The sequence below is a fragment of the Pezoporus wallicus genome, unplaced genomic scaffold (assembly GCF_028554395.1).
Source record: "Pezoporus wallicus isolate ANWC-B61680 ecotype Strahan unplaced genomic scaffold, APGP_CSIRO_Pwel_v1 scaffold_13239, whole genome shotgun sequence".
NCBI classification, from domain to species: Eukaryota; Metazoa; Chordata; class Aves; order Psittaciformes; family Psittacidae; genus Pezoporus; species Pezoporus wallicus.
The window spans coordinates 6,670,299-6,689,808 of NW_026642052.1; the positions used below are offsets into that span (position 1 = coordinate 6,670,299).

Consider the following 19,510-nt stretch of genomic DNA (forward strand, 5'->3'; position numbering starts at 1 on the left):
CTCTTAATTTGCTTCAGGAAAAAACTGTCTGAAAGGTAACTTACAGCTTTGACAACATTACAACTCTGGTAATATCAGATGAATTATACCTTAAGCAAGTCTCCTAATTTTACTAGGGTAATTTAAATTCATAATATCTTACTACTAAAAATAAGTATTAAAAAATCTAGTTCTTTATTGAGGGATATTATATTTGCCTCCTCAGTGGAGCATGTTGCTCTTTCTCCTTCATGAACTGTTTGTTTAAGTTAATGGACTGAGCCTAATTTGGTTCTGACTAATTTTAAAGGTGACCAGTACCTTCAGGCAAATTGAGGCAATGCCTGCACTGCGTGATGTTGTTTCACACAGAGATGCTGGAGTTCTGAACAGTCATCTGGTTCAGCTCCAGAAATGATATATTAGTGCAGTGTTCTCTCTCCCTCTCTCTCTCTCTCCCTCTCTCTCCCAAAATGAATACACCCTGCATTTAACTCAGAAGTATTTTCAAGCTAACCAATTACCGTGCATACAGAATTTAGCATCTTCTGCTGTTTTATCTCTTTACTATAATAAAGGTTCTTTTGGCTTATGTAAGTAAGTTCATACCGGGAAAAGCAATTCATATTGAAAACATGTTGATAAGAAGGAAAAATGAAAATTTCAATTCATTATCAGTCTTATAATAATAACTAAAGCCCCTCCCAGTCTTGCATTATATGATACCTTATTTTGAGCTGCTTTCTGCATGAATAGTTTTTCTTTTAGAATCTCTAGTGTGGCATTACTACAAAAAAAGTTCTGTGGAAACACTATAAAAATAAACCTATTAACATTTATTTTATTTCACTCATGGGTTGCTGGTTGTGTAATACTCGCATGGGTTTAATTTTGTAAAAGAGGCCTTGACTGAATACCATGAAGTGTACACTGTTTATGAATTCTGTGGGGATTCATCTCCTTGAACTGAAAAACCTGTAGCTCAAAAAGATCATACGGAGAGGGGGGGAAAAATCAAAATCTGGGCTGATAAACTCTTCAGAAAATAAATACTCCAGGCACAAAGCACTCTTGCAATGAGGCATACAGGAGCTTTACACTCACTACCCCTTTCTGGCATTCATTTTGTGTTATTTGATGGAATAAATATCTTTCCAAGCTTAAAGTCATGACATTAAAGTATCAGAAGTATTTCCAGAAATCAGAATGGCTAATACAGAATGTGAGGGATTCATGGTATGGAATGTGTTCTCTGTCTTGTTGTCGTTATTGTTTCCTCTCATAGCAAATTTCAACAACCAGCCAAATCTTCAAGGTCCTTCAATGAGATGTTTGCAGCCTCTGCGTCAGCTCAGAGCCCAGCTGATAGCCCTGATGGGGCGTTCAACCAGGTACATTACCAAACGAGCATTTTCTTATGTGAAGTTGGGAGCATTCCTCTCTTCTACAGACAGTAACATTCACCATCAGAAAGATGGCTTACTACTGAGGTTGGTTTGCTTGCTCCTTGCAAAAAGCTGCTAAAGGCTCAGAGAAGGTGATAAGGATGTCAGAAGTACAGAATGGCTAATGTACAGTGAAAAATGGTAGGGCTTTTCAGCCAGCACAGTGGTAACTGCAAGTGGAGGAGGGAGGAATACGCTAGAAAGGCACAAAATCATGACTAATGTCGAGGCCATGGATAGGGATTGACTGTTTACTGTCTCTTTCAGTAGAGGGGTGAGGGATCATCAGATGAAGCTGGTAGGAGTTAGGTTTAAAACAAACAGAAGGTTGTGATTCTTCAGGCAGCACTTAGTAGGTGCCCAGAGAAGTTGCTTATGTGTATTGTGGACTAAAGAGGTTTGATTGCATTGGACAAGAAAAATTATTGCAGGCTTAGGAAAGTCCTTCATCTGAAAACAGTTGAAGCTTGGAAAAGTAATAGGAGAAAATACCATATATGCCTGGTCTGTTCTTACTCTTCTATGTGTGTGTTCATGGCTATTTTCACAGCCTGAATTTTGGGCCTGCTGCACTCTTACTCCAAACCAGCATTCTTCTGAATGAAGATGGAAGCCTTTTGTTTTGGTTTTTTTTTTTCCCGTTTTTCTTTTGATGTCCCTTCAAAATCACCGTTTTTTGAAATACGGAAAAGGTTATGCCATATGCACTTGAATATTAATTAAATGGCCCATTAAGCCATTTTTAATCACACTAGACTTTTGTTGTGTCTAGTAGAAGTTGCTTATCTGTGATAGGAGCCAGTTTCAGAGACAGCCAGGACTGCAGCAGTAGGCTGCCTGGATTACGGATAAGAGGACACAAGTGCTCTTTTTTTCCACTGGTGTCTGGGTTGTGTGTTCTGTTTCAGTTACATTCAGTGATTAGATAGCCAGTAGTTTTCCCATTCTCCAGAGAAAATGTGGTTTTGCTGGTACATATGAATATGTCAAGTTTTCTGAATATACATAATCTTTTGGAAATGCTAACATAAATTTTTTTAAAAAAGTTTCAGAAATGCTTAGAAGTCTGGGAAGTGCAGTATTTAAAGTGTGTTGAAGTTTTATCTGGCCTTCACCAGCCTTATCTCCACAAAGTATATGTTTATTTTTCTAAATACATGAAAATGTGTAATTTTAGATGTTCTCATGAATTTTTATAGAGGTCTGTTTCCTTTGTTTTGATGTCTATTCATAGGTTTTAGTCCGTCCTTTTGTAGAAGTTTCTTTTCAGCGAACAGTGTGCCGGACAACAACAGCAGAGGGTCCAAACCCCAGCTGGAATGAAGAACTTGAGCTTCCATTTAGGTACAGCAAAATGAAGCAAAACTATTTCTGAGTAATGGCAATTTAATTTGAGCATGCAAATGTATTAAAATTTTCCAGTTCTGTTCAAATCACTTTTTTGGTATATTTAACCTTTTCAGAGCTCCTAATGGTGACTACAGCACCCATAGTTTGCAGTCAGTGAAGGATGAAGTCTTCATTAACGTTTTTGATGAAGTACTTCACGATGCTATAGAGGTGAGTTCATAATTGCAGGACAGTGTACACTAGCGAATATTACGAGCTTTTGAAGTTGACAGAAAAAGTCTTTTCGGTGGAATAGATTTCATCCTCTTGTGCCTCTTTTATCTATTTTGTCATTCCTTATGATTTTATTTCTACTCAATAATGCAAGATTATTAGAGGGAGCAATCTGTATAATGTTAACCTTTGTACAAATTAAGCGTGTACTGCATAATCTGCTGCTAGAGTTGAACATATGTATGTAATGGGTTTTACCGATATTTCATGAAATTGGAGTAACTAAAATTGAGAGGCAACATGCGAACTGTAGTCTGAATTCTGTTCTAACACTTAATCAGAATTTTTTTACTAAATTCCAGATGAATGATCCCAATTCATGTATTTTTATTAACTTCTTACGCTCTCATCCTGATGTAATTTTTTGGAATGAGATAAATTAAGCTCTCAGTGTTGACATAACTCCTTCCCCTGTTGAAACCAGTGCAAGCCCTCCTAGTCAGTTCAGCGGAATAGCAGTACTCAACACTCTTGGAAATGCAGCCCCCAAATGAAAAAATGCGCACATTTCACTGAGAACGCAATTTTGTCCCCAGAACTGAAATGGTATTTGGTGGAGCAGAGGGAAGAATGGCAGTCTTGAAACTCAGATGTCACTAGAGCCTTTACAGATTTTTATTCATTTATTTTTAACAATGTATAGGCTGATTATACTGGTTTCAGAAATCCCTGATAATCAATACACATGAAAACAATGCTTCTGTTCTACAGCATTTAGTTAGATTTTCATACAATTTTACCTTCAAAAAGCTTTCTTAAATGCTAGCAAAATACTTCCTTAGAAGACCGTAGCTTAATTTACCTTGTCTGAGAAGGCTCTTTTGGATGACTTCTCACATTTTTGAGTTATACAGGACTTGAACCCTGAAGTGCAAGCACATTTTATCATGGGCCATGATGTCCTTGTAATTGTTCTGTATCTGGCGTGCTTGAAAGGCATGCAGAGTAATCATTGCTGTACTAGTAATGAGTTTGTATCTGTAGTAAATTGTTAAAACAATACATATTTTTTTATTAATGCCTGGATTAAATTAAAGGAAATTAAGGTGCCTTACAAAGTGTTATGTTGGTCACCTTTTTAACAGGACAATCGTGAAAGGGGCAGTGGAATCCACGCTCATGTTGAGAGACGCTGGCTGGGATGTGTTAAAATTCCATTTACTACCATATATTTTCAAGCAAGGGTAAGTAACTTGGAGTAAATATCTTAAAAGACAAAACTGGAGAATGGAACAAGGCTGGTAATGAAATGCCAGATTGAATCACGTTCTCTGTACTTGTTAGCTTATTTTTATGGAATTGTTTGAAAATGCCTTTGAAACAACTGTTTTTTGTCAAATCTGGTGAGTATTTGTCAGTAAGTTCAACATTCTGAAGGGAGAAGCCATAAGCAAACATACTGCTACACTGACAATGTGGCCTGGTTTCCTCCAGTAACGAGATTAAAAGTGCAAATACTTCAGGTGGTTTTGTCAGTGGCTTTTGAGATCTTTGGTATGCACAGCCTTGATACGTGAACTGCAAATAGGAATATCACTTAGATGGGTGATGGAAATCTTGACCTACCTTCTTTTTTGCGTTTTTCATGAATCACCAGATTTTCATCTTTGCCTCTTCCTGTCCCTTCTTTCCCCTATTCTTAGAACTTTTCAAGAAAAGCTTTCTTCAAGAGATACCAACAGGTAGTCATGGGAATAATAGTAAAACTTGCAGTTCTTTATAGGGTAGTTCTTCTGTCCTTCCACCCATCCTGGACTAGGTTAAGGAAACTCAGTTTTTCACATCAATAGTGATATCATATTGTAACCTTGCTGTAGGACTTTTTTATGTAAGGCAGTTGCTTTCATCTGTAGATCAAGTCATCATACCACAGAAGTCTCTGTTTCTTACTTCATGAAGATTTTGACATCAATTGCATACCTAATGACATACTAATTTGCTTTTCTCTGGCTATATAGGACACTTCTCAGAACCTTAAGTGCTTAAGAGTTTAATTGATGAATTTAGGTATTTGAGGGTTGTGGTGCCCTATAGAATGAATCTTTCATTGACTTCAAAGAAGATGTAAGTAAGAGGGTCTAGCCCTCTTTTCATGAGTCTTTGGCCGTCCTGTGCAGACAGTGACACATCATGTCACCACTGTTGTTATAGGTCAACAAACAAAAAGGAACAAGAACCTCTTTTTAAGGAAATGTTCCATGCTGGGTTTAGGGAAATGTTCTAATGCATGAAATTCACCCGTGAAGTGTGTCTGCTCACAGTCCTGAGACACTTAATGGACAGACTTAGACAGTTTAACAGACTGATTACCAATATGTAGTGAAGGACATAGCCTGTAATCCGTCTTTGAGAATTACCAGTGCTGATGTCAACCTCTGTCCTTCATACTTCTCGTTGATGTATCAGTCTTTCTGTTGTAGAACCAGAGTACCTCCAGAATTCCTGTTAGTGCACTCCTAACTGTTTTTGAGGAGGTCTTACAGTTTGTGATTCCCTAAGTATAGCATGCATGCCTGCACAGATATCCCCAGCATTAGACATTCTTTTCATTGAACAGGATTTCTTACTGACTTTGAAATAAACCTGATTAGTCCAGCAGTTATATCAAGGTGCATCTAGCAATTAGATTTTAGTAGCGAATGGAGCATTCCTTCATCCTGTTCTACTGCACTGCAGCAGAAATTCTGAGTGAATTATTTAGAGTTTTCTTCTCATCAAACTTAATTTTGCTCTTAAATGTTTGATGAACCAGCCCAGTGAGTCATCTGTTCATCTTCCTCATCCACTGGAGATATCCTTCCTGATGGCAGTTATCTGAATTCTGCCCAGAACAGGAGGTTAATCTTCTTGCTTTTCTCTTAATGCTACTTACATCCACTGTTGAGACTTGCCCAGGCAGGTGTGGGGCATGCCATCCATCATCTCACACAGCCTTTTCTGAAGTGGTGGCAGAGGAAAGTACAAAGGGCTGTTGAGTCTATCAGAGCATTCTTCTGTGGGGAGGCTGACTGAATGGGCCCAGTTCAGTTGCACCCAAGACCACCAGCAGCTTCTGCATGGAAAGTGTATACATTAGATATTGGCGCATCATGCAAACAGGTAAAGGCCTGATGCTGCCTTCAGAAGTGGAGTCCTATTTTGCCATTTTGACAATTTTCCAGGTAAATAGTGCCATACAGAGATTGCTGTTTGAAAGAAAAACAGTGACATGCTGGCAATCTTTAAGAACTAGTGTGTATGATTTCCATTTCGTTAAATATTAGTGTCCATAGTATGCAAGACAGGCTGACATCCAGTTGTAACCAATACATTTAACAATGAGATGTCTCATGTCTTCCCCACAGTTAATCAGTATATATTTCTCATTTCATATATTTCTCATTTCATTGTTTTGTAATTCAGGGTAATAAAGAAATCAAAGGAATAAAATTATTTGAATACAAGCCGCAAATGTATTTGAGAAGGAAGTTTTGCTTTTTTCTTCTAATGAGAAGTATTTATCTGTATATGTTGTAGATTGATGGTACATTTAAGGTGGATATTCCTCCAGTCCTCCTTGGCTACAGCAGAGACAAGACCCTGGGAATCGAGAGAGGTTATGATTTTGTGCAAAATCTGAGTGAGGGCTCATATATAACACTGTTTATTACCATTGAACCACAGCTCATTCCTGGAGAGTCAGTCAGAGAGAAGGTAACTAATCAGCAGTTCATCATGTTCTTGCTTTTTGTTTCTAGGGGTGCAGTTCCTGAGATGGATATAAATAGGTATGCTTAGTGTACTGAAGGACACGAATACAAGTATAGAAAGATCTTAATACAAATTCTGAGTGTTCTGCTGCAAATTTTTTTCACTCAGTTCAATTTAATTGGGTGCACCAGTATGTTAGATGGACACTTAATGCATAAGTTACTTCTCACTTTCACCAGGTGTCTAGTTCTAGTGTTAATAGAAAGCATATTTGTGTTCATTATCTATGAGCATATAATTTTCCCATTTACTTCTGTAGACAATAAAGTGTTCATGTGAGTATCTGTGACCAGTGGACAAAAAAGGAGGTAGGAGCTGCAAACACAGTATTTTCCTGTTTATGTGTTTATGCTATTCAGATAAAGCACTTATTATTTATGGCTCCATGATGCCAGATCTTAAAGACAATTATTTCTAAACAGCAGCTGTTACTGTTTTCAGTTATTTTATTTAAACCAGAAGTGCCTTACACTAACAGCAACAATTTGTTGTTGTTACAATGAATGCACCACTTGCTGTTTTATGTAACATTATGCAATGATTTTGAGATCCATTCAGCAAGGATGTATGTTCTTCACATGCAAACAGTAGCAGTTCATTCTTTTCCAGTGCTGCACTTGTCATTTGTTAGAGACAAAGAGATCTGGAGAGAAAGGTCTATCATGATGTAATTATTTTTTTTTTCAGAATAAATATATAAATTTGTATGATGCATTTTAAAAACCTTTTTTCCATTTAAATTACAGTCTTGGAAACTATCCAGTCCTAGGTTTTCTTGCTCTCCTGCAATACTGTGGGAATTGTTACAACTTAGTCCTATTGAAAATAAAGAAAATCAGTAAAGTGCATTTATGGGTGGCTTTTAGTGTTAATTGGTTTGAATGATGAGATTATTACTATGGCTTAGAACCAGAAATGCAGTCTTAACAGCCTTGAAGCACTTTTAATAGATGAGACCTTATTCAAGAGTTTGAAGTCTGAATCTTTACACACAGCAATTACTTGCTCGGAACAAAATGCACTGAATTTGTACAGCCACAGATCTCCATCTGCAGAAAGACCTGTCTCCAGCACTGTTTCAAAAGAGAACTCATTGAAATTCAACTAAGGGATCAGATTATTGTAAAATACTTTGGACTGTATGTTATGCATCTTGAACTCTTCAAATACTGAGCAGATGTTCAGACCTTCTTGCATAGATGCAATTTGATGCTCAGTTACCAAAAGGTTATGTATTGTATTAATGCTCAGTGAAATGCAGTTTGGTAGCTATATTTAGAATGGATTTGAATACTTCAGAGGGAAAAGCGGTGTATTTTGTTCAAGTCAGGGATCTTTCTGACATAAGTTCTTTTTCGTTTCAAATATGACAGTAGGACTTAACTGCCCCCTGCCAAAACTCAGACATAACGAACTGGAAAGAGACTGAAGTATGTTCCATTCTGAAGATTCAGCGAAGAATTGTAGCACAGTAAATCACAACAAAGGAGATGAGTCCTGTTCTAAATGGCAGGAAATAAATGTGAAAGCTTCTCCTCACAAGGAGCCATACTGAGAAGACAAGGGGCAATGGGTACAAGTTGCAGCAGGAAAGATTGTATCTCCGTATAAGAAAGGAGTTTTTTACAATGAGAACAGTTGTTCACTCGAACAATCTCCCTAGGGATGTCATAGAGTCCCCTTTGCTGGAGGATTTCCAGATGTGATTGAACAGGGTGCTAGATAATCTCATCTAGGCTCCCTTTTCCACAAAAGATTGGACCAGATGGTATTCTGAGGTTCCTTTCCAGCCTGGGCTCTTCCATCATCCCATGAAAGCAAAATGACCAGAAATTATGTACAGTCACTGAAGTGCACTAAAAGTGAAACCAGGAATGAGGACACTGTTGCTGAAGACAAGTCCAGAGGAGGGCCACAAGGATGATCAGGGGACTGGAGCACCTCCCGTATGAAGACAGGCTGAGAAAGTTGGGGCTGTTCAGCCTGGAGAAGAGAAGGCTGCGTGGAGACCTCATAGCAGCCTTCCAGTATCTGAAGGGGGCCTATAGGGATTCTGGGGAGGGACTCTTCATCAGGGATTGTAGTGATAGGACAAGGGGTAATGGGTTAAAACTTAAACAGGGGAAGTTTAGATTGGCTATAAGGAAGAAATTCTTTACTGTGAGGGTGGTGAGGCACTGGAATGGGTTGCCCAGGGAAGCTGTGAATGCTCCATCCCTGGTGGTGTTCAAGGCCAAGTTGGACAGAGCCTTGGGTGACATGGTTTAGTGTGAGGTGTCCCTGCCCATGGCAGGGGGGTTGGAACTAGGTGATCTTAAGGTCCTTTCCAACCCTAACTGTTCTACGATTCTAGATAGAAAACAGTTGATACAGAAGACCTGTCCTCTAAAATTCGAGGAACAGTGGAAAAAACAGTTGTGATTAAGAAATCCGTGTGAGTTTTGCCAGATTTTTGTTCACTCTTTGCATTAGAGATTTTTCTGAATCTTGTAAAAACTTTACAAGGTTTACTTTACAGATGATTTGTTGACCTATGCCAAACCAGATCAGTTCTTTAGCAAACATTGTACAGGATTTTCAAATAATCCATATTTTTCAAAGCAATGTAAGTAGAAAACAGTAAGATGTAATTTGATGTTAGAGGAAACTAGGTAAAGCAAGACAGAATTCATTAAGAGACTGTTCTGTTTTAGGTGGCATGTGTCTAATGAAATCTGTCCATTTCTACAGAAACTTTACTAAAGGAACAAGTGTGTATATTCTAACCATGACAGAAGAAATTGTAATTCTGTGCTGCAACTCGCCAAACAGATATTCCCACATATAGTTACTATTGAGTGTTTAACATAAAATGACAAACTAACTAAATGTTTTGCCATCCTTTGTTCTATTGCTAGCCATTCCTGCTGAAGTTAAATCATTTGAAATACTTGTGTGCTGCTTTAAGATGCTAAGCTCAGGTTTAGTTTGATTTTAAAATACCTTTTTTCATTTCTTTACCTGTTTTTCCTCCCTCTTCTGCTGTCCTTCCTGAATCTCTGTCTAGATGAATGAAATGCTTAAGAAGGTACAATATTCATTAAATCAGCTGCAAGATTCCTATTGTTCCCTGTGTAAGATTTAGCTTAGTTTTGTGCTATTCAGCAATCTGCTTGCGCTTCGCGCTCCTTGATGCTGACATAGGAGTTATTTGTCAGTGATATTTGCAGTGAATGACTACGTTGGAATTTACAAAGTGCCAGAGGCTGTAAGTTTTGTCTGTTAATATACAAGGGATTCTAAGTGGGTGAAACAAACTATTTTGACTGATCCTGTACCTTTAAAAGATGACATCTTAGGTGATGTATGAGTAAATAATTGTCATTGTTACGTAGTTAATATGTGCTAGATTTGCTTCTGGAAAATCTCATCTAAAAGCATTGAAATCCTAGACATACCTGAATTATAAGGGTTCATCTAAAAATTACGTGGACCTTCTCTGCAAATATTTTGGGTTGTCACAGTATTATTTATATAAAAATGATGGGATTTTATGCATAACCTCAGTTGTGGTTTTAATGGAATGCTGTGTGAACAGCATGTGGGATAGTGCCTAACCATAATTGTTTAACTTTGAATTAATACATGGTGTTACATACTCATTCCTGCAGGTTTACCTGGCCATAACTTTTCAGTGTTTAGTAGAGCCTGCTTATAGGTACAAGTCATTCTGTGCATTCATAAGTAAATGCAAATTGCCTGATTTTGCATTACTTTGACCTTTCTTATATGACTGAGATCCAAAGTATGTACTGCAGGGAAAGTTAAGAATGCTGTTAGGAAAGAATTTCTCACTGCATTTGTGTTCCTGTAAATGGTGAAATAAGGCCAAATATAGTAAAGGCTTAAGCCCAAACTATAAATAAAACTATTTTTGTATGAATTCTACTGTTTTTTTAAGTTTGATACCCACGAAGATGAGAAATTGCTCCAGGCATCAGAGAAGTATGAAGCTGAATGTACATCAGTGTTCCCAAGCCGTCAGTGCCTAACAACTGTGATTGACCTCAGTGGGAAAACGGTTTTTATTACCAAATATATCAAACCTCTGAATCCACCAGAGGAGCTTCTTGATGCCATCCAAGATAGTTCTCAATCAGCAGCAGTAAGTACTTGGGAAAGACAGTGAAGTTTCTGGGATATGGATTTCCAAGTGTGTGCATTCACATGTGGGCACACATGCACGTAGGTACATATCAGTTCTATACATCAGTTGTACAGCTACACTTCTGGAAAAGGAAGGACCACAGATAGGAAATAAATTAGTAATGACTATGTGTGATACACAGGGAGTCTATCCATAATGATGCTGGAAAAGGATATTTGTATTCTCTGAAAAAAAATAGATATAGTAATGAGTATTGTGCTTTAAAAGACAAAGAATTATGCCATATATCAATGGGAGGTATGAGTTCTGAAATGAGCTAGTTGCTGCTGCAGTGAGGTTAGTGTTTTGTCATTGATATTTGTGGCAATAGCACTGTGCTACACACCTGGTATAATACTGCTGTAGTGGGGTGAACTGAAGGAGTGACTTGCTTTGTTCTGTTTCCTTGCAGGAATTGGTGGCTCGATATGTTTCTTTGATTCCTTTTTTGCCGGATAGTGTGTCATTTGCTGGAATTTGTGATTTATGGAGTACATCGGACGTAAGAAATGCATTAAACAGTTCTTTATCCTCTTGAATGTGAGGTAACATCCTAGCAGCCCCTGTTTCAGGGGGAGATTGTACTAGATGAGCTCGTGAGGTCCCTTCAGACTGAAATTATTCTGTGATTCTATTATTGTAAGGACTTTATTTCGAAGAATAAGGACCAAAGCTTAAAAAAAGTTGCTCATCCTGATATGAACCAAAATTTTTATCTTAGATAGGTTGCAATTGGTTGACCCTACACAGGGTTAGGGCTATAAGCTTTTCCTGGGTGTTTTTCTGTTATAAACCAAAATAGCTCATCACATGCAAGTGAAGGGATACTGATTGATCAAGACTTTAAAACTAGGCTTAAAATCGATCATTGTAATGTCAAGGAACTACAGAAAAAAACACTGCATGTAATGCCAGCAGAAACAGGGTATTTAAACCTGCTCTGTCGCATAAAGATAAATCCTGTCATCTACAGAATAGCAGACATTTTTAATCATAAGCGATGGTTTTACCATCTCAAACTCTTCTGCAAAATTCAGAATAACTCAAAGACCCTGTTTCTTGTGGCACAATCTCCATTCTGCATCATGGATTTTCACAGCATTCATGCTTCATCCTGCACGTTGAAGCAGTGCCCAGTAAATCGTACAGGTCAGATCTGAGATGAGTCTTCTGCTTCAGAAGTGTTAAAAAACACTATAAAGTGTTGAAAACACAGTTGATAACTGCATAGAAAGACCTTTTTTTTTCCTTGTACCTTAATTAGCAATTTCTGTACCTTCTGGCGGGAGATGAGGAAGAACATGCCGTGCTCCTGTGTAATTACTTCCTTGGAATGGGGAAAAAAGCCTGGCTTATCATAGGAAATGCTATTCCTGAGGTAAGAGGATTTTTTCACTTGATCTCAATATTAACTTGTATTCTGTGCAGTCTTTGGTTCCTACCAATGGGTAGAATTGTTTCTTGCTGGCACATTTATTCAGGAGTGATCTGAACATTGGTGCTGATGGAACTGAATCTTTCCAGAGAGAATTAAGAAAAAAAGGAAAGCTAGAAGTTTATCTTAGTATAAATATAATCTGTTTTTTTTTTTTTCCTGGACTGTTTCCACACTTAATCTGATAGTAGCTGTTGTCCTCATAGTACACTACCAAGCATCTGTAAACCCTGATTGGACTTTTGCTTGTATAAATGGTGTGTCCAGCACAGATGTAATGGAGATAGCCCATTCACAGCGCTTCAGTTGTGAATACACAGACTATGAGAGTTTGGGTGGGATTGGGTGAAGGTTGAGAGGTGGCAGGAGAGGGTTAGGGGCTTGCCAGGGATTCTTACTGGTATGTAAACATTCTTTGAGCCTCTTGACGGCTGACAGCAAAGCTGCAGCAAGATGATGGATTTGTTCAGGCTCCACAAGTCCTTCTGCATCCACCTCCTCCAATATAGGCTGGTTAGGCAGTCTGCTTCACCTTGGGCTGCTGTGTACCCTGTCACTCCCCTGAGCTCACTATGGCAGCAGCCTGGCTTAGCCTGACCAACATCTAACACATAGAGATTCTTTTGCCCCTTAGGAGATGCATTTATTCACAGGGAAGCACTCAATTTCCAAGTAACCAATATCGCTCTTTTCAGAGAGATGGTAACATGGTCTGTAATGCAGATTTCCACCATTTGTATCTCAAATCACCAAGCACATGTGAAAGTCTTGCTGAATAGAATTTTGGTAAAAATTCCTGTCCAAAAGTCTCTTCATGCTGAGATACTGCAGCAGTGGGAACAGGTACTCGGGTGCATTCCTTCCACTCAGAATCTGGTGGAGATGGTAGTTCTTAATAAAGCTGTCAGCTGATGCATGCTGTAAGGAGGGGTTTATTCCAGGTATTTCGAGGTACCTGGAAAATGTACGAAATAACAAGGAAACAGAAAAGCAGTTTTGGTATTCCTGATAGAGAATACAAAAGGAAGCTGGGAAATTCCTTATGTGCCTGTACAAGGGAAGGGTGATGGATGAGACACACAATGTGCTGCCCTCGTGGGGCACCTTCCCCTAGGAGGCAGCCTGTGGGTGAGGGTTGTGGCTGTAGTCAAGCAGGACATACTGGTACTCAAGTGGCATTAAACATTCCTGGATGTGGAATTTCACATTGGTTTGTAGCTGAAACAAGACAACTTTCAGAATCTGTATTTTAAGAACAGCTCAGGGCTGTGTATGTCTAACAATTTCTGTGCCATGGAAGAGACTGAGACCACATTATGTAAGTGTTAGTTGGTTGCATTGTAAAGAACCTGTACATTCTTCCAACCAGCTTGCCCCCCAAAAGTGCTGTTAATAATAAAAAGTTAATATCCCGAACAATACAAAACATGCTGTCTTTGTAGCCAGTTTTCAAACATCTTTCTCACCCTTTTTCTTTCTTTCTAGGGACCAACTGCATATGTATTAACTCTGGAACGAAGTCAGTATGTGATTTGGAACCCCAGTACTGGATGTTTTTATGGGCAGTATGATACTTTCTGCCCTTTACAGAACGTGTACTGTCTGATCAGCTGTGATAATGTAAGCGTCTTGTCACGTTTCTGTACACCTAAGAGTTGATGACTTGGTATCTGCCTTGATCTTGTGCATCATTGGTTCATCAAAGTAACTGTATTTAGCCTGTCACTTTATCAGTGATTTTACCACATATTAAGCAGGTCTTTCAGCTACTTTAAATAGGAAAGTTGTTTTTAATCAGCAGTTAGGTGGATCATGACATCTGTTCATATAATTTTACAAATGAAGCATACTGGAAGGAATCACATGAGTTGCATATGCATTGGCTGGCACAGCCCTGTTGGGTTCAGTGTGCAAAACACAGAGCTGGCACTACAAGGCACAGAAACTGTACTGATTTTCTGCCTGGTGTCAAGTCCTCCTGTTTATTTGCTATAGAATACAAGGAATACTAGTACATGTTCACTGTGACACTACTCGCTGTGTGTCTGGAAACCCTCTGAGAGAGCACTGAGGGCAAGACAACAGGGTAAGAATGAGCTGTGCAGCTCAGGGCAGGTGAGCCAGAGGATGGGAAATGGGGCTAAGCTGGGCCTGTGCCAGGAGAGACAGAAACCCTGGGCAGGTTCCTGCCAATAGCATTCCTGGGGACACAAACCAGGACACGATGGTGAGGTAGACAGATATGCAAGAGTCTGACACTGAGGAGACAGAAGGTCAGTTTGAAAAAAGACCCTAGGTTTTCACGTTCAGTGTAAAGGTTTGCTCCTCCATTTTTGGGGAACATTACAAGGAAGCAGTGACTCAGCTTCCATTGTGCACCAAATCATAGCAAACAGCTTTTCTATCCTGTATTGAAAACATACCTGGAGAAGTCATCTGAAGTATCATTGTCAGTTTTGTTTTGTAATCATCAGGGGTTTTATTCTACACACAAATCATGACTTTGGCTGAGCATTTAATATTCTAAAGCACGTTTATTTTAAAGTGTCAGTTCTCTTTCACTGACAGTGTTCTGGGGAGGGTTCAGTTGGTTTGGGGTTTTTGTTTAAGTAAAGTAGTACTAAACCTGCAGTTTAGGCTCACAGACCAAACTGATCATCTATAAAAACGTGGGATGCAAGACATGGGTTCCAAGACATGGGTTCCCCTCAGTGACAGAGCATACATAGACACTGTGTGTACCTGCAGATCCTTTCCAGTCTAAGTGATGCTGTGATTCTCATGAGCTGCCAGCTGCAGCCAGTAATTCTGTTCATACACTACACTCAGTCCACATTCAGAACCGTGAGACATAGTAGAGCAGCACCATCCCTTTTGATGCAGGATCCCAAAGCTGCACATCAGCTGTGACTACACCAGAGTGCCTTGTTCCATATGAACTCATACGGGCACTTGCTCTGGGAGATCAAGTTATTGGCATGTAGGTGGAATGTGTTCCATAGGTGTGGTTATATACCAAAAGTTAAAAAAAACTTGCTTTCTTGTAGATCTGGTTTAATGTGCAAGAACATGATTCTCCAGCAAGGATAAGTTTTGATGTCAGCAAACCAAAACGTTGGAAGTCTTTCTTTTCCAGAAGCTTTCCCTACCCTGGCCTCAGCAGCGTTCAGGTATCACTGGATCTAATAACAGCTTGGTTTGAAGGGTTGAAAGGCCACAGACTAAATTCTTTGGACTTCTGTGGTTAAGTGTATTTAGGTAGCATTGGGTTTTAAACAGATTTTCCTAGACACTGCTTAAAAAATAAGCAAAGCAGAATCGTGTGAAGTGTTTGGTTTTATAGAGAATGGATGCATGGCTGTTGTCCTCTAACTACCCATGTAAGAACATGGGACAACAGTGAAGTAAAAAGGAACAAATCTTTAACACAGAAATATCTAAAGTAGTAGCTTGGTATTATAATGTCCATGCTTGTCTTATGGCTAGGACATCCCTAGTAAACGACCTGGGATTCCTCCACCGTTTATCAAAGGGAGTTGAAGTTTCCTTTGGGATGGGAGAACAAACAAAAATTCCCAAACACTGTTACACACAAGCATCTAGTTAATGTTTTTATCATGTCTCTACTAAGAGATTATTTTAGCATAACTGTGAACTCATGGGAGTACCAGCAGGGCAGTAACTCCTGATGTTACGTTGTTGTATACCCAGAAGAGATTGCACATTTTCATGTTTCACTGTCTTATTTCTCTCTAGCCTGAAAAGTTAGTTTACCAGTGTTCAGACAAGGCTGCTGCAGTGGAACTCCAGGGCAGGTAATTGTACCTCCAGAACAAATGCTGTTGGTCCTGAAAACCAGCGCCTGTTCACACCCAGATCCCAAAACCTTCTGTGAATGCTGGGAGCTGAGACTGTCCTAAGCAAGACAGCAGGAGTTCACAGGGCTGCTTTTCATGCTCCCTCATTAACAGAAAAAGAGCTGATAAGTCATGGCTGCACAGCTTCCTAATAAGCAAGATGCTATAGAGGGATGAGAAGAGAGGCTGTAAACTAGAAAGGGCTGCAGGCTCCTGCAATCCCCTTCTGTCAGTGATCACGCAGGCACAACACAGCTATGTTGGCATTGCTTTTCTGTGCTTTTAGGTAGCGGTAAATTTAACTGAGGTAATTTGTGATCCCCGTAAACATACTACATGTGTCAGAGAGGACCAGTTGAGGTGTCCACTCAGGACTAGAACAGTAACGATCAGTCTGGTTTACTGCAGGATTGAAAAAATATTAAAAGAGAAGATTATGGAATGGAGACCAAGGCACGTCACACGCTGGAACAGATACTGTACCTCTACCCTACGGAGCTTTTTGCCGCTGCTGGAACAAAACCAAGGCAAAGATGTAGAAGACGATCATCAGGCCGAGCTGCAGAAACGGCTAGGGGATTACAGGGTACTGCTGTGAACTTGTCTGGCTTGTGCATAGGAGGAGGAGTCTAAATCCCTATTATTTTGTAGTGCTAGACTATGGTATAAAAGTGTGCTAGGACATATATTTCTTCTGCTACCAAGAGTCACAAGGGCTTTTATACTCAAGATAAACAGATGTAGTATTTACAGAATGAAGGAGTGATTACCTATTTCAGTTACAGATGTTGAAGATAAAATTTTCCTGTTGAATGTAAAGATCAGAATGTACAGGTAAACTACCTGCACTGTTCTTGTATTATTGCTCTAGTGCAGCACAGGTTGACTGGTGCATTAGCTCTCAAGTCTGGTTGGTAAGAACCTGGCACTGGTGCCGAGTAAGCAGTCTACTTACATCTGCAGGAGCCCACACAACACCATGCTTTTCTTGTTTTTCTAGTCCTAGCTCCACTCTTTATGGGAAAAAATTGTACTTCAACATTCATTGTAGCCACCAGTGTGCCTGTTCCTTCTTCCTCCAGGCTGTTGTAATGCTTCAGTCCTCCTTCTCTTCATGTTCACACATGTGGTGACAACACCAGACATAGCGTGGCCATTGTCATCAAAGTGAGCTGCGGTTTCAATTCCTGTTGGACCTGAAATATATGATGGGCAGGAGATGCCTGCCACATCAACTCCCCAGCAGAGCAGGCAGACAGAACACAATGAATTAACACCAGTTAGAAGGCAGAAAAGCTGTAGCTACACTGTACATGTTCATTAACATAACTTTATTATACTGCATTTCTAAACACCTTCACTTCAAAATTAACCCAAAGAGGAGAAATGGCAACAGCTTGCCTAGAGTACAGGAAATAGGGAGGTGGTATTAAAATAGAAAATAAGCCTTTTTTATTGCATCTCCTCAGGCCAGCATAAATTTGCATGCAGAGTAGAATGGGCTTTTAAACCTATGTATTTATTCAGGTGCCTTTACCTTTCCTCATTACCTGATGTGGTTTTTCCTCCGTTCTCTCTCCTAGGTCTCTGGTTTTCCTATTCACAGGCCATTTTCTGAAGTCAGACCTTTAATAGAAGCTGTACACAGCACCGGTGTTCACATCATTGACATTTCCAACGTTGAATTTGCTCTAGCTGTGTATGTTCATGCTTATCCCCAAAACGTTCTCTCTGTATGGATTTATGTGGCTTCACTTGTTCGAAATAAGTAGTACAGACCAGTCAGAATAACCTCCAGAAACTTGCTTATGTAGGGGACAAATGTGAGAGATTTCTCACACTGCTGACTTGAGCTATCTCAAGTATTTTAAACATCAAATGAGGGTTTTAGTAGCTGCAACTAACACCAGTGTTATCATCCTACAGCCACTGATGAGGCTACTTACTGCCGCCAAGGAAGAGACTGATAGCTTGCAACTCCAGTACCACTAATAGGCAACTTTTATGCCATGTTTATTGCTCCCAGTGGGACACCACTCTCTCAAAGAGTATTACAGATGCCCCCATGTGGTGGGTGACACTGCAGAGTAACACAGCAGTTCAGGCCACCTCATTTCTAGGTATCAGGTGGTTCCTAGAATCATGCCTTGAAGATGATGGTTTTTGCTAGTCAGTTTATTTTATCTATAACCTTTCTTCCTCTTCAAAGACAATGGCAAATAGTTACAATTTTCCAGTACTCCAGCTCCTGAATGAAGATCAGAAGTATTTACCCACAAGTACATTTAACGCATCAAAGAGCCATCAGTGAAGACCACACTTCAGTATTTAAGAGGCAATTTCATCTGCTGCTCCATACTTAGTGGCTGTATAATGCCAGCACCATTTAGAGGTGTAAGATGACATTTTCTTTACAAGTTAAATGCTTCATCTTTAATAAATATTTATGACAAAATCTAAGTGGAAGCTCATTCATTTTCTACAAGAATTTGATTAAATTACTTTGGAGTATGAAATCCTTAGCTGCAAGTTACCCTAATGAAAGATTATCAAAAGAATAGTTTACTAAAAACCACATTTACATATTAATATCATAGAATCATGTAATGGTTTAGGTTGGAAAGGACCTTAGTCCTTAGGAATCGCCTAGTTCCAACCCCTCTGCCTTGGGCAGGTACAACTTCCACTAGACCAGGTTGCTCAAAGGCCCTGTCCAAGCTGGCTTTGAACACTGCCAGGATATGCAAGTAGTTAATACTTAACTTGGTGTTAATACTGCCAATACTGATACCCATACTTCTGGACTTCCCTTGCTAATCACGCTCTTCCAAGTAATAATGACAGCCTTCAAAAACTGAGTCAGGATGGGCAGGGGAGACCCAAAGGTGGCCACTGAGGCAGCCCAGTCGCTCCCTCACTTGCCCCACCCAGGAGGGTGGTAAAACCCATGGGTTGAGATAACAGTTTAGTCATTGAAGTGCACTACTAATAGTACTAGCAATAATAATAATGAAAAGGAAAATAACACCACCCCCCCCCCCCCCAAAAAAAAAAACCCAACCTAACCAAACAAAAGAACAAGTGATGTATAATACAATTGCTCACCACTGACAGACACCCAGCCCAACCCCAAGCAGCAACTGACCTCCCTCAGCCAACTCCCCCCAGTTTCTACACAGAGCATGATGTGCTGTGGTATGGAATACCCCTTTGGCTAGTTCAGGTCAAGTGTTCT

General features: G+C 39.6%; 1 protein-coding gene across 4 annotated transcripts in view; it reads left to right on the forward strand.

The window, feature by feature from the left end:
- The window catches only part of LOC130608594 (complement C1q tumor necrosis factor-related protein 7), a 117,674-nt gene extending 98,939 nt beyond the window's left edge, over window positions 1-18,735 (forward strand). For all 4 annotated transcript variants that reach the window (XM_057426619.1, XM_057426613.1, XM_057426614.1 and 1 more), the window contains 13 exons: window positions 1,265-1,370; window positions 2,659-2,768; window positions 2,888-2,984; window positions 4,133-4,231; window positions 6,564-6,740; window positions 10,738-10,941; window positions 11,396-11,485; window positions 12,248-12,361; window positions 13,904-14,038; window positions 15,466-15,588; window positions 16,175-16,233; window positions 16,684-16,861; window positions 17,859-18,735. In XM_057426619.1, the coding sequence (XP_057282602.1) occupies window positions 1,265-1,370; window positions 2,659-2,768; window positions 2,888-2,984; window positions 4,133-4,231; window positions 6,564-6,740; window positions 10,738-10,941; window positions 11,396-11,485; window positions 12,248-12,361; window positions 13,904-14,038; window positions 15,466-15,588; window positions 16,175-16,233; window positions 16,684-16,861; window positions 17,859-18,047 (1,681 nt within the window). In that variant the 3' untranslated portion in view covers window positions 18,048-18,735. The remainder of the gene's footprint in view (window positions 1-1,264; window positions 1,371-2,658; window positions 2,769-2,887; window positions 2,985-4,132; window positions 4,232-6,563; window positions 6,741-10,737; window positions 10,942-11,395; window positions 11,486-12,247; window positions 12,362-13,903; window positions 14,039-15,465; window positions 15,589-16,174; window positions 16,234-16,683; window positions 16,862-17,858) is intronic.
- Window positions 18,736-19,510: the final 775 nt, after the last annotated feature.